At 48.2% G+C, this 14,515-nt stretch overlaps 1 protein-coding gene and 1 long non-coding RNA gene across 5 annotated transcripts in view; one reads left to right on the top strand and one right to left on the bottom strand.

Annotated features, from left to right (window-relative positions):
* The window catches only part of LOC123605805, a 114,669-nt gene that overhangs the window by 55,343 nt on the left and 44,811 nt on the right, over positions 1-14,515 (bottom strand). The window lies entirely within an intron of this gene.
* The window catches only part of FAM107A (family with sequence similarity 107 member A), a 54,277-nt gene that overhangs the window by 35,638 nt on the left and 4,124 nt on the right, over positions 1-14,515 (top strand). For 2 of the 3 annotated variants that reach the window (XM_045493395.1, XM_045493397.1), the window contains one exon: positions 13,603-13,777. In XM_045493395.1, coding sequence (XP_045349351.1) covers positions 13,603-13,777 — 175 coding nt within the window. Of the gene's footprint in view, positions 1-5,057; positions 5,225-13,602; positions 13,778-14,515 lie in introns of those variants that run through there. The other variant, XM_045493396.1, reaches the window with a different exon arrangement.

Below are 14,515 nucleotides of genomic sequence, written 5' to 3'. Positions count from 1 at the left end.
AGCCCATGCTCTTAACCACTGAGCTGGAAGAGTCACCTTTGGGGAATAACTCACGCTTGGCCATACCTGGTAAGCTGCGCAGTGCTATAGTAAAGGCCCACTTGAGGTTCATTACCTACATCCTACCTGGAGCTCAGGCCAGATTCCTAGCAGGGAGGGAGGCATCTCTCTGTAGCAGGGACAGAGGGACACTACTCCAGGTGCCTGTGGACATCGGCCACTGTGCTTCTTCCCTGCAGCCAGAGAGGGCAGCCATAGCCTCCGTCCCTGCCTGCCAGGCAGGGTTGCAAACTAAAATACAGGATGCCCATGGGGCGCCTGGGTGGCGCAGTCGGTTAAGCGTCCGACTTCAGCCAGGTCACGATCTCGCGGTCTGTGAGTTCGAGCCCCGCGTCGGGCTCTGGGCTGATGGCTCAGAGCCTGGAGCCTGTTTCCGATTCTGTGTCTCCCTCTCTCTCTGCCCCTCCCCCGTTCATGCTCTGTCTCTCTCTGTCCCAAAAATAAACGTTGAAAAAAAAAATTTAAAAAAAAAAATAAAAAATAAAATACAGGATGCCCAGTTACATTTAAACCTCACATACACAATGAATAATATTTTAGTGTAAATGTAATCCAACGATTGTATGGATATGTTTATACTAAAACCTTATTCGTTGCTTATCTGAAATTCAAATCTCACTGAGCATGCTGCATTTTTATTTGCTACATCTGGGAACCCCAAACCAGCAGTCATAGAAGTTTGCTTGGCTTGACAAGCTATCGTCTGCCCAGGGACCTCTCTCTCTCTACACACACACACACACACACACACACACACACACTCCTCTCCCCATCCCTAGATATGCTGTCCTTCTTTTATCTGGCTACAAGTGAGTGAAAATGGAGATGGGGGGCACCCCAGGACCCCTCTGCAGCTAAGAGACCAGATTCGCCATGCCTAACCGCAGCTGAGTGGAGAGCCAGCTTTTTGAAACAAAACTGTTTTTCCCCACTCCCTGGTGCTTTCCTGTTTGCACACTTGAAATCCCTCCACCGGGTAAATTCTTCCTGGTTTAAACTTGTTGTAAAGGCAACTCTCATTCCTTTTATAATCTCTCCGTGGATCCCATGACAAGTTTTTCTGCCAATACAGTCTCTCCCCCCACTCTGTGTCCTTTCAGCTGAGTGTTGGGGTGGGGAAGAGGTTGGATCCTAAGGTTGTTTTGTGGGTGGCTTCTCAGAAACCTCATTGAGGCCTTGAAAAGGGACCCTGGAGATTTAGACTGAATACAGGGCCGAGGAGGAAGTTTTGAGTTGCCATGGGAACTTCTTGTCTGATGTTTGTGCGCCCAGATAAGCTGCTCCAGGCGCCTGTGAGCTTGGAGAAAGGGGAGAAAAAATGAAACGAAAGATGTTTTTGGGGGCGGCTTCTTCTTCTTCTTTTTTTAATGCAAGCTGCAGCCGCAGCCCACTATGGATGCAGGAACATTCCCCAGCTCCCACTCCTGACTGCCTCTCCAGGTCTTCACCATCTCCCTTCCTTTTGGCTCCTCTAAGTTCCCAAGAAGACAAACTTCAAAGGGACAAGAAGGGAGTGTGGGAGGGGTGTGTTCAACCTCTGTGATCCCCCTTCAGCTCTAGTGGGGCCGAGCAAGAACTCTGACCTCCAGGCCCCTGGCGTTCCAGAGTCCATCCTTTTGGGAGAATGGGAAGGTCCCCAGGGAAAGCTCCACCAACCAAGGCAGGAGGCAGCAAGTGGGGCTGAATTTGGCCATTACCTGGAGTAAACTCCTAAAAGGCTCATTTGCCCAGAAGGCCTCTGTTTTCCAATATGCACAATGGACATGACTGAACCAGATGGGAACCGTAACTATAGTTGGCTGGCAAAGGTTGCTCTTTCTCAAATTTTTAATCTTTATTGTTTTCTGATAGCAAATGCAATGCCTGCTTTGTTTTTGTTTTTGTTTTTGTTTTTATGTTTAAGTTCATTTTTATTTATTTTGAGAGAGAGATAGAAAGCAAGAGGGGGAGGGGCAGAGAGAGAGCATCTCAAGTAGGCTCCATGCTGTCAGTGCAGCTGTCAAACCGTGAGATCATGACCTGAGCCACAGCCAAGAGGCAGGCGCTTAACTGACTGAGCCGCTCAGGCACCCCAAGTTTAGTTTTGTTTTTAAGCCACAAACATTACAGAAATATTGTGACTAAAGGAGAAGGGCCTGTAATATTATGCTGTAGGATAGTGGTTCTCAACCCCCCCCCCCAGGGGGACATGTTAAAAATCCAGATTTTAGTGGACCCCTCCCTCATAGGTTCTAATACATCAGTCCAGGAGCGTGGCCCATTTTGATTCCATTTTAACACTCATTTGACAAATAATGGCTAGTAATGACATTTGAGATACATTGATCTAGAACTGACCACTTTTAACAGTTCAGGATATATGCCTCCAGATTGATCCTCTACTAAAAGGTACTATACTAACTTTTTTATCTTGAAAAAAAAAAGGGAGGGGAAGAATCATTCTATATGTGATTTTGAAGTTTGATTTTTCACCAAACATGTACCAGACATCTTTTTAAGTCAATAAATAGACATGCTATTGACTGCATCCTGTTATGCAGTATAGCATCATTTCTTACTGATGGGTGTGGCTTGGGAAATGGTAGCTGTTGATCTCATAAACAGTAACACACACACACACACACACACACACACACACACACATCAAAATGGTACTACAACAAGCTCAGAAGTATCGATGTCTTTGGTATCTATAAGTCAACAATAGTTATTGAGCACCTTGGTACTAAGACAGGAATACTAAGAAGGATAAGGTGAGGCCTCCGCCATCAGCCTGGCAGTCTGGTGGGTGAGCCTGGTGGGTTTTTACACAGGCTGGATTGTGAGAAGAGCTTTACTGGAAGATGTATAAGAATGGCAGAAAATGGCCTGGGGAAAATGGTGCCCAACCTCGGCCAATGCCTGCCCAGCTCTCCTTGGCTTTCCATTGCTCTGGGGCTGCCATCAGAGTCTTCCAATAAAGGGAAAAGAAAGTGGAGATGAAGGTCATTACTGGCACGGGGACTCTCAGAGTCTGCTCCTCTGGGGTAAGCTGGATGAGGGGGTTCTGTCTTCTCCAAGGGGTAAGCAGAAGCTGTCAGCTCCCCAGGATCCCTCCTATTTCCCCACTGTCAGAGGGCACTGAGATTGGTTCAAATAATCCACTGTGGGCCCTGGGAAATGCCCAGAAGAGTCTTTTGCACAGCAGAACACCATGTGGCAGCCAAGAGTGGTTTGGCAAGAATTTAGTGGTAGTCTTTCACCCATCAGAATTTAGTGAAATTAAGCCGAGGCAGGATGGGAAGCTGGGGGAGGCTGCCATTCAAAGTACTTCAAGAGAAGCAGAATTTAGGAAGAAGGAACAAAAAGGAACACATGTTGTTTCTAGAAAATTGTTTTACACCCAAGAATTGGTGACCCTCCAAGTTGAAGAGGCTCCAGGATGGCCAGCTTGCTCAAGGCTCCCAGGCCAGGCACAGCCCACCCCCTGCCTCCCTGTCCAGCCCCATGTCCCCCTTCATGCCAACACTCCATCCCCAACTGCCTTCCTCCACCATATCGGGTTCATTCCCACCCTGGGGCCTTTCCACTGGCTCTTCCCACTCCCTGGAATGCTCTTGTATGGGAACAGACATCATGTTGCTGACTCCTTCTCATCACCCAGCCTCCCTAAAAGGTCATCTCCTCAGTGTCCACCCTTCCCCAGCTCAGCCCCTCCCTTTCACTTTACCCAGTCTTACTTTCACCCTGGCATTCATTACAGGTCAAAGTATCTTGTTTGTCTCCTTATTTTTTGTCTGGCTCCCCACACCCGTAAATGCAGGTTACCTAAGCCCTAGGATATCATTCACACCATAGCTCCAGCACTTGGAACACTGCCAGGAACACAGTAGGCACTCAATAAATGTCGATTAAATTACTAACATAGGCCAAAAAAGACACAGGTTGTCTTCTGAATGTTCCTGTCCATGGTTGATGTACGTCCTGGGCCTTATGGCCTTCCAGCCAACCAAGACCCTTTCTGAGGAGGTAAATGTGGGAAGAGAGCCGAGTTTAACTGGCACATGCCAGCTTCCTCACTAGGGGACTAAGGATGATGACAAAACTAGAAAACACTTCCAAATGTTCAAGTGAACACCAGTTCTGAAATCAGGAGAATGTTTCCATTATCTGTATGCACCCGGGGCAGCCTTCAGCATTTCCATGTGTTCTAGGTGGGCAGAACATTCCCACGTTCACACACTGAGCCAAGATCTACAGAGCACAGCTTCGGCCAGGCATGATGCCACATGCTGGGGCCCTGGCCTCAGGTCATATAGGGCCCAGCCATCTCTGCAGGAAAAGTCCTGTCTCCTGAGCACTGACTACATGGTTTCACTAATGTTATTTCACTACCTTATCTCCCAACCACCAGACTATTCTCCACATCTGACAAACACAGAAATGAATGAGGTCCGCTGAGTGGCTGCCGACAGGGCTGGTGCCTGAGCCCAGTGGGGCTGACAGAAGGGGCTGCTCGGGCCCAGAGCCCATCAACGTCCATTATCCACACACTCGCAACTGTGCACAGTGGCCCTGTTGCTCCTCTCTGAGGCTCAGATGGAGCTCAGAGTAAGGAGTACAGGACGCGTCTGGAGATTCTGACCCATCAGTGAAAGACCCTGAGCTGACCCAGTGTAGTCTCCCCCTCCCTTCACACCTCAGAGCCCGTGCTCTCTGGCCACTGCAGCAGGAAGCTTGGCCCTCCCTCCCTCCCCGGGCCAAGTGCTGGAATGCATTCTTGCTGACCCTCCCATTAGGAACAAGGGAAATGCCTCTCTGAGAGCCGCCTAGCTCAGACAAAGCTTGGCATGTCCCTTACTCCTCAGCAGTCTGACAAAATAGGTATTTATTTGTGCCTCTGGAGCGTGTGGCTTGGCCACGGTGTTCCGCATTGTGGAAGTGGCCACGCACCAAGTGAAATATCTGTTACTATAGTAACAGTTCCTTTTTATTGATACCAGAATAAACAGGAATGCAAAGCTGCCTCACTCGCTTGTTGGCACGTTGCAGCCGCCTGCAATCCCCAGGGGTTTAAGAACCGCCCTTCAGAGGCGGCCCTCCATGCTAGCCTGGGACTTCCCAGTGGAGCGAGGGACCGAGCCACACTGCTCCCGAGGTCCCTTCCTGAAGACGCAACTGAGAAGTAAGACCATCTCTCTTCTGTTTCACGGGCTGTCGAGCTGGGTGCAGTGTGGGAGGAGGTGCAAGGGAAGGAGGGCTGTGGAGCAGCCTGTCAGGGGAGCTGAGCTGTCTGAGCTTGGGTCCCGGCCTGTGTCCCCCACCCAAGACCAATACCACATGGTAGAGCAGTTTTAATCCTCCTCATTACTGAAAGACAAAAGGCCAGAGTGCTGCAGGGCACAAGTGAGAGAAGACACGTCTTGGCATCAGACGGCTCTAGGCTTAGATTCTAGCTCCTTCGTTTACTGGCTGTGTGATTTGGGGAAATTAGATGGCCCCTCCCAGCCTCAATTTCTTCATCTATGAAAAGGGGTAACAATAGTACCCGCCTCCTCAGTCTGTGGTGAGAATGTTATGAGATATGGCTGTGAGGGGCTTAGCAGGGTATGTGACACATGGTGCACGTTAACATGTGAACTGCCTGCCTTTCCGGGGAACTTGGCTTTAGCACTTTGCAAAAGAGGCAAGTCTGAGATTGCTGGAAATCAGGGGCTACAGTGTATCAGTTTTTGGAAATGCTGCCAAACCTGGCTGGTCCCCCCCCCCCCCCACACACACACACACCGCTGCTGTGAGGCAGCACGGGGTACCTGTGTCTTCAGTGGCTTGGATCCTGAGTGGCTCTTAGCTCTGCTGATGGTAAGTACCTGCCAGATCGTCCCCCTGGAGGCGTATTCCAAGTGGAATGGCTGGTGTCGTGCACTGATGGGCTAGCAGGAATATCTGGTCTGCTGACACTTTTTCCTTGCATAACACACTGCACCAACCTTGCTAAGGACCTTCCATGGCCAGCTCTAGACTCCACTATGGAATTGACTCAAAACCCTGAATGCCCACCCAGATCTTCTCCTCGCAAACTAGGTCACAGTGGACCCAAGGCAAGATGTTTAGGACTTTTGAGCCATTTTCCCGTGGGGTGGGGAGATTGCATCCGAATGGACAAGTAGCTCTGATTCTAGGCATCAGCCACAGGCTTCTGGTGGATCTGGAGGTGGCTCCCATAAACACTGTTCTTTGGTCGCTGACTGGTGAAATACAAATGGGCACTTTCCCTCTTGGGAGGGAAAAGAGCAGGAAGGGCTGGGAACTCTAGTGGCCAGGCTTATCATTCTCACTGAATGCCTCTTTCTCCTTTGCCAGTGGTTATTTAAAAAGTTCTCCTCTGTCCTTCCACCTCTTGAAATGTTGAACCAAGAAGGCCCCAGGTGTGTTCTGAATGGTAATGAGGAACCAGAGTGCGGGGAGGGCGGGTGGAGGAGTGAAGACTGACCAACACCCCTAGTCCCCTCCTAAACAAAGACCAGCCCCTGGGCAGACAGACCTGTGCATTCTGGCTCCAGCTCAAAGCTGCTAGGACCGGGCTGGGGCTCCCCCAGTAAGTTTGTATTTCATTTGGGCTAGGAGTTCTCCAGTTAGCAGGCCTCCATTTTCTCATCTATAAAGTGGGCTCACACTGCCTCTTCATTGGGTTTCTTGAGTATCCAGAAAGGGAAAAGGGATGTAAACCTGCTTTGTTAACTGAAAGACACTTTGCACCTGGATGACAACACAGAGCATGGGAGAAAAAGCACTGAATTTGGAGTCTAAAGGTCCCATCTTTGCCATTTATTCTGTGTATCTTGAGACAAGTAGCTTGGCCTCTTTCAGCCTCAGTTTTCCTATCTACAAAATGGGAACAATAGCACAGTACCGCTGACTGCCTCCCGGGGCAATGATGAGGTCCAGATGCAGGTGAATGAGCCCTCACCAAATGTTTGCTGATCACAGCTTCCCTCAGGAAAGGAGAGCCACAGTTTGCCTTCTGTGAGCATCCCTCTGCCAGACGTGGGCCAACCACATTATGCACATGACATCACTTCACCCTCGAAACAGCCCCACGAGTAGGTATTGCCATTCTCCCCCACTGAACAGAGGCTCAGAGAGGTTAAGGTATTTTCCCAAGGTCACACAGCAAGTAAGGGGAGCCTCCGTGATTCAAACCCAGTCTGTCTCCACCAAAACATTGCCTTAACTGTGCTGCTTTAGTGGCTCACATGTCATTTGTTATAACTGATGCCATCAGAGACAGAACCAGAGCCACAAGGGCAGAGAGGCAGAAGAAGAGGACATTAAAGCCTTCAACAGTTTAGTGTGCTGCAGGTCTCAGGATGACCTAGGAACTAAGTCTCCATCGCTGTCACTTCCCTTCAGTCTCTCCTCGTTGCTCTTCCGTGGTCAGGGTGGGCACCATTGCTTGATTTCAAAGCCACCATGCTAACATTAGCCAGGCACGCCCCAGAGGTTGCTGAGCTCACCCTGGGAGTAGTGAGTGATGCCAGTTGAGCCTTGCCTGGTGTGGGGCTGGTGTCCACAGAGCCCGTGGGGGAAAGCTGTGGGACCTCTTGGGTTATCAGAAGAACCAGGGAAGAACCAGGGAGAAGCTCCCCATTTCTCCCCTGACCTATTACTACCCGCTCCACCCTGCCCCCAGGGATGAAGTCAGTCCCATAGTCTGAGGAGTAAGCAAGAATTACTTGCCCATCTTGTGGTCATGCAAGACACTCAATTTAACTGTCACCTACTGGGTGCATCTGCCCCTGCCCAGCTCAGCCAGTCTTCACAGCATCATGATTTTACAGAGGAGGAGGGTCCTCGAGTTCAAAGACCCATCCAAGGTCACACAGCTGCTAAGAACTATGACCTTAACCAGACCTACCCTTGATAACGAGGTCAGTCAGTCAGCTGAAATCATTCACGCCAAAGCGAACATTGATTTTTTTTTTTTTTTAACTCCACAGTTTACAAAGATGGTTGACTACTGGAATCACTTGGGGAGCTTTTTATAATACCAAAGGCCAAGCTGCCTCCCAGGCCAATTAAATTGGAATCCCTGGGGTGCAACTCACGCATTGGTATCTTTTTTTTTAACATTTATTCATTTTTGGGGAGACAGAGAGAGACAGAGCATAAGTGGGGAAGGGGAAGAGAGAGAAGGAGACACAGAATCTGAAGCTGGCTCCAGGCTCTGAAATGATAGCACAGAGCCTGATGCGGGGCTCGAACTCACAAACTGTGAGATCATGACCTGAGCCGAAGTTGGACGTTTAACCCAACTAAGCCATCCAGGTGCCCCCAGGCATTGGTATCTTTAAAACTTCCCCTGATGAGGGTGTCTGGGTGGCTCAGTTGGTTAAGCGTCCAACTCTTGATTTTTGGCTCAGATCATGATCTCACGGTTTGTGAGATGAGCCCTGCATCAGGCTCTGCACTGACAGCGTGGAGCCTGCTTGGAATTCTCTCTCCCCCTTCTCTCTGTTTCAAAATAAATAAACTTATAATAAATACAAAAATATAATATATTTATTATATTATATATAATATAATAAATAAAACAAAATAAATATATATTTAAGTGTATTTATTTTGTATATAAAGTTTATTTTATATATATATTTATTTTATATATATATAAAGATGTGATGAAGTTTATATATATATATATATATATATATATATAAACTTCATCACTATATATATAACTTCCTCTAGTGATGCCCATATGCAGCCAGGGTTAAGAGCCACTGATTGAATCAGTGCAGTTTTTAAAGAGGATGAGAAAGCTCCATCCAAGACTTGGACTGGGATTTATTAGCAGTAATCGTTGATAACAACTAATGGGATGGCCACCCTGTGCAATTCTGGGGGCTCCATTCCTATTTTAATTTACAGGAGTGAGGCCCTAGAGTCGCACAGTGCACAACCTGCCTTGCTGTATTTCGCTGCCCAGATAAGCAGCACTTACTGAATCCTCAACTCTGTGCTAGGCACTCGCCAAGCACCATGCATGTATCCCCTCATTTATTTTGCAACAACGTCATGAAGAAGGGTGCTAAACAAGAGCAGCTGTTGCAGCTTCTGGACTCTGCTCTTGTAGCAGAAAGCAGCCATATAGACAGTAAGTATCGAGTGGGCATGGCTGTGTTCCAGCAGTTGAATTTGGTCCAAACGCTTAGTTTGTGGACTCCTGCTGCAGAGGAGAGGTAAACTCCGCCAAGGCTAAGAAGAGGTAGAGCCAACATCCAAATCCAGGTCCACAAGGCTTCAGTGTCCATACACCTAAGCTTCATTCTGCATTTCTTTGACAACCACTGAAAGATATTCACTAGCCATTTAACTTTCTTCTCCATTAGCCTGTTCCTCTTCCTTTGGGTATTCATCTCTGTCTTTTCAGAGACCACCTAACACTCTGCCCCATCATGGCCACTTCCCTGAAAGTCTCTAACACTCTGCCCCATCATGGCCACTTCCCTGAAAGTCTCTGATCTCTCAGGATCCCAGCTACCTGAGAGACCTGGCCAGAGCAGCCGTGGGATTGGACCCCCACCTCAGCTCCGGAGGCCCACCTGACCCCCAGGGCGGCCAGTATTTTCTTGGCCTAGCATCTGGGCTTTGTTAAGCAGCCTCTGTTGTTCCAGCACCTACGTGAGGCTCTTCTACATGGGGGACCTCTTTTAATTAAACTAAAAGGCAGGCAGACTATCTCAGCAGCTCTCTAAGCCCTGGAGGGCCCCCACACGTGTGTCCACAGATCTCACACGTGTCATTTCTGGAGCTGGGCACACTAACTGGAAAAGGCAGCTGTTTTCGCAGCCTGCATTCCCCTCTGAAGAACCAGCCACATCCTTCAGGATCCCCTGCCTGAACCACCACACTACTCTAGCCTCAAGAAGACACCATCCCCCACAGCTAAACGCTGATTTCACTTAAAAAAAACAAAAACAAAAACAAAAAGCCTGGAGCCAGGTCTGGTCACTGGTTGGACCTTGGTGCAAGACTGGCTATAATAATATGCAGGGCCCCCTCTTCTAAGAAAGACTAAACCTAAAAGAGCCCGGCTGTTGCGGTAGGGCCTAGCCGGGGGCAGCCAGCCCATTGGCTGGCTGATGACCTATGGGGTGAAGATTCTCAGCCTAGCCAATAAGATATTTTTCCTCTGGAATTTAACAGGAGGGAAAGGCAGAGAGTGCCTGTTGGAAGTGAAAGAAACCGAAGTCGTACAAAAATTTCCCAAAACCTGCTGACAGTTTCCGCCCCCCCTCCCCCGACACCAGAGAGAATGACCTTTTTAAAAATCGAATGAGATGCGATCTTTCCCTGACTTGAACCCACCCGTCCACCCTCACACCAAACACTCTCCCTGTCGCTCACTCACACCACTCCATACACACTATGCTTTTTTGTTCCCCGAACAGACCAAGCTTGTTCAAGGTACATGAGTCACACATGCTGTTCCCTCTGCCCCAAACAGCCCCCCTCCTTTTTCTCAACCCTCAGATCTTAAATGTCACCTCCTCAGAGAGACCCTCCCTGTGCACCTGACTGAAGATGGGTTTTCCTGTTAGTCTCTCCAGGCCCCCTGGTTCCTTCGGTGGGCTCCTGGCAATTTGCAATAATTTATTTTTACTGGTTTGTGTATGTGTTTACTGTGTGCCTCCCTAATAGAATATCCACTCTGGGAAAGCAGGAACTGGTGTTTGCTTAGTTCACCTCTGTGTGTCCAGTGTCTATCACTGTATCATTGTAGGAACTCAAAATATATTGTAGAATAAATGAATGTTTTTATTGTGTCCTTTCTCCCTGGTCATTCCTGTTATGCAGGAGCTCTTGGTTTTGTGTACTTACTTTGTATCTGGCCACATTATTGAATGCTCTCATTGGTTCCAAATGCTTTTCTGTTAATCCACTTGGGAATTCCGGGTCAATAGTGATATCTTAAGCAAATTAATTTGCCCTCTCCTTTCCTAAAGTTATACAACTTATTTGTTTCCTGCTTTATGGCTTTGGTAACAGACAATAGAGTTCGTTATTTTAGAGATGGTGTGACTGATGAAAATTGTGGAGTTCTGGAAGGCTTGGCACACAAAGGGACAGAGGCAGGATGAATAGTCAAGGACCTACAGCAGTGTGGTGTGATAACAGCCTGTATAGGCTGAGAGCTGAGGACACAGGAAGTAAAGAGTAAAGCTGAAAACTGCTCAGATAAAGGATTGGTGGGACTTGGGAACAGGAGTGGCAGCAGAAGGGGAAAAAATTCCTCAAATTGCAATCTGGAGCAAGGTGTTCTAAAGCATCAGCTCCCAGACAACTGAAACTCACAGACTGAGAAAATATCCATGTCTTTTAGGGGTGTCTGGCTGGCTCAGTCTGTACAGCATACGATTCTTGATCTTGGGGTCGTGAGCTCAAGCCCCACGTTGGGCACAGAGTTTACTTAAAAAAAAAAAAAGGAAAACATCCACATTTTTAAAAGATGAGGGAGTTAATACAGCCAACTGTTTATTTTGTCAAGTATCTATTTTTAACTAACTTTCAAATACTACCACAACTTTCAAAAACCAAAGATTTGGGAAGGATATAACCTGAAAACAAACAGCCTTATGAAAAAGAGAAGGGGAATTAATTAGCATTCTCATTTTAGAAACAGTTCTGAGAATGTGAATTCAAGAAAACAAATTAGCAGATATGTTTTTATGCTCTGACACTTCATCTGGCTACTTCCAAAATATCTTGTAACAATTAACACTTTTTCCAGTTTACACAGCACCTCAACAAACGTGGTCTCACTTAATCCTCTGAATAGCACCCCGAAATGGGTAATAATAGAAATGCCAAACATGTGTCTGGCGAGCCACCATTCGCAAAACATAATTTCCCCTTTGATGCCTATGCTCCCAGACATGTCGCCTTGCAATTTACACCCTATAAAACCCCCTCCTCCTGTATTTTCCAACCCCACTGAGCTATTACCTACTTCCAGGCAGGTAATATGCACAAACCACCATCCCTATCTAATTCACTTGGAGAACTCCTGTTTGTCCATAAAACCCCACTCACCAGAGAATGGCTTTCATCCACTTCCCAGTGGGAGGGACAGTGAGAGAGAATTGAGGGTCTATCCCTAAGCAACATGGTGGTCCTCAAGAGAGGGGACTGAGCCTTGTGCGTGAAGAGGGAACACACTCCCCTTAATTGCCACATGAAAACCACATGACTTAAGGCACTGGGTCCCCAGGACCAACATCTCTGAGACTCAGTTTCCTCATCTGTACAATCTCAAAAGTTTAATTGTCAATTACCAACATATTTACTGAGTACCTAGTAGGTACCAGACCAGACACTACTAGGGCTTGGCATATAGTAGAGGCCCAACCTCAGGAAAGCAGGATTCATGAAGGGAGCAGAGCCAATGCCTCAATTTTCACTTTAATTACTACAAGAAGCTGATGTCCATGCCAGGATGTGTCATCCCATTGAGACATTTTTTTAAGCTTTTTAAAGTTTATTTATTTGGTGGTGGAGGAGAGAACAAGCTGGGAGGGGCAGAGAGAGAAAGAGAGAATCCCAAGCGGGATCTGTGCTAACAGCACAGAGCCCGATGAGAGTCTCAAACTCATGAACTGTGAGGTAATGAATGACCTGAGCCGAAACCAAGAGTTGGTCGCTTAACCAACTGAGCCACCCAGATGCCCCCTGTTGAGACTTTTCCTTAAGAAGTCTTTCTCTGTCTCTCTGTCTCTGTCTCTGTCCCCCCCCCCTCACATGCACACACACGCACACACATGCACACACGCTTGCTTGGTTTTGGGCATTTCAAGGATACAGAGCCAGCTTGTAGAGGAGGGAGCCCCTCTGCCTGAATTTCAGGTAAACTGACAAATTTTAAGCTGCTGTGGTAGAAGTAAGGCCATCAAGAAACCAGATATCTGCATTGAAGGTGACAACCATCACTTTGTAATTAGAGACACAGCCATCCTGGGATTTCATACTCTCCTCTTTGATCTGGAGAACGTGCACAGATGGACACTTCCACAGAGAATTTGGAAGTAGGAATAGGGAAACTGGACAATAAGGGGCGATGTGTTCTTTTGATCACTACCCTTTATCGAAATTTAACAAATATATACTGCTCTTTTTAAATATTTTTTCTTTTTCTGATAAAAGCTCCCTGAAAAACAGAAACTCCTAATTCGTTTTATAGGATATTGTTTTCTCCAAAGTCAGGCTAAAAACATATGCATGTGTCAACCTGTATTTTGTAACCCAGTATCATTTTACCCCTACAGCCCACTTTGCAAACATCACCTCCAATCCTTCCAAGAACCCTGTGCCTAGGTTCAATTATTTCCATCTTGAAAATGAGGACACCAAGGCTCAGAAGGTCAGGTAGTCTGCCCGTGACAGTACGGCAGCAGATGACTGAAGTCCATCTAGCATGGAAACCTTTGCCCTCCAACTGTGCCCCACGGGGATGCGTGAGACTGTGGACCCTCTTCTGACCAGCCCCCTTGCCTGTCTCTACAGCGTCAATGTACTCGGAGATCCAGAGGGAGCGGGCAGACATCGGGGGCCTGATGGCCCGGCCCGAGTACAGAGAGTGGAACCCAGAGCTCATCAAGCCCAAGAAGCTGCTGAACCCTGTGAAGGCATCCCGGAGCCACCAGGAGCTGCACCGAGAGCTGCTCATGAACCACAGAAGGTAGGAACGGAGCTCGGCTGCCTCAGCCCAGTGGGCCTGCTGCGGCTTGAGGAGGTGCCCCTTGTGGAAAGCATGGCTAATGGTAGTGCTGGGTCTCCTAGAGGCTGAGGAGGGCAGAGGGTACCCCACAGTCACTGCAGAAACCGTGAAGTTCTAGTCCCCAGTAATCCCCAAAAGCCCTGCTTTCCCTCCCAGCTACCCACTTCATGCCTGCCCTCCACCTATATTTACTGAGCACCTACTATGTGCCAGACACTGCGTCCAGAGCCCAGTCCTGCCCTTATGCATAACCAGGTGGTATGAGGGGGGCATAAATGGGCCCGGAACCTCAGAGGAGGCAACTAGGAGAGGTCCAGGGTGACCCCAGAGAGGAGAGGATGCCTCAGCTAAAGCCTGAAGGGTGGGCAGGAGTCAGCCAGACAAGGAGGTGGGAGTCTGCTAGTGGAAGGAAGTCTGTTCCTAGGAAAGGGAAGGGCATGTGCAAATAGACAGGAAACACAAGTAGCTCAGGGTGTTTGGAGCATAGATTTTGAGGTTGGTCAGAGGAGATGTGTTGACCTGGAAAGGGTCTCAAGCAGGGGTGTCACAACCACAGAGGGGGCATGAGTGGAGCAGGGAGGCCAGGGATGCAATGAAAGAGACAGGCTCGAGGTGGCAGGACCAGGACTCAGTAACTGAGGGAATGTGGAGGCGGCCTGGGAAATACCTCCCAGCTCACTAGCACCAGGAGGAAGGCAG

Source organism: Leopardus geoffroyi, chromosome A2, assembly GCF_018350155.1.
Source record: "Leopardus geoffroyi isolate Oge1 chromosome A2, O.geoffroyi_Oge1_pat1.0, whole genome shotgun sequence".
In the NCBI taxonomy this organism is placed as follows: Eukaryota; Metazoa; Chordata; class Mammalia; order Carnivora; family Felidae; genus Leopardus; species Leopardus geoffroyi.
The sequence above is the reverse complement of the archived record's forward strand: the minus strand, read 5'-3'. Positions and strand labels throughout refer to the sequence as shown.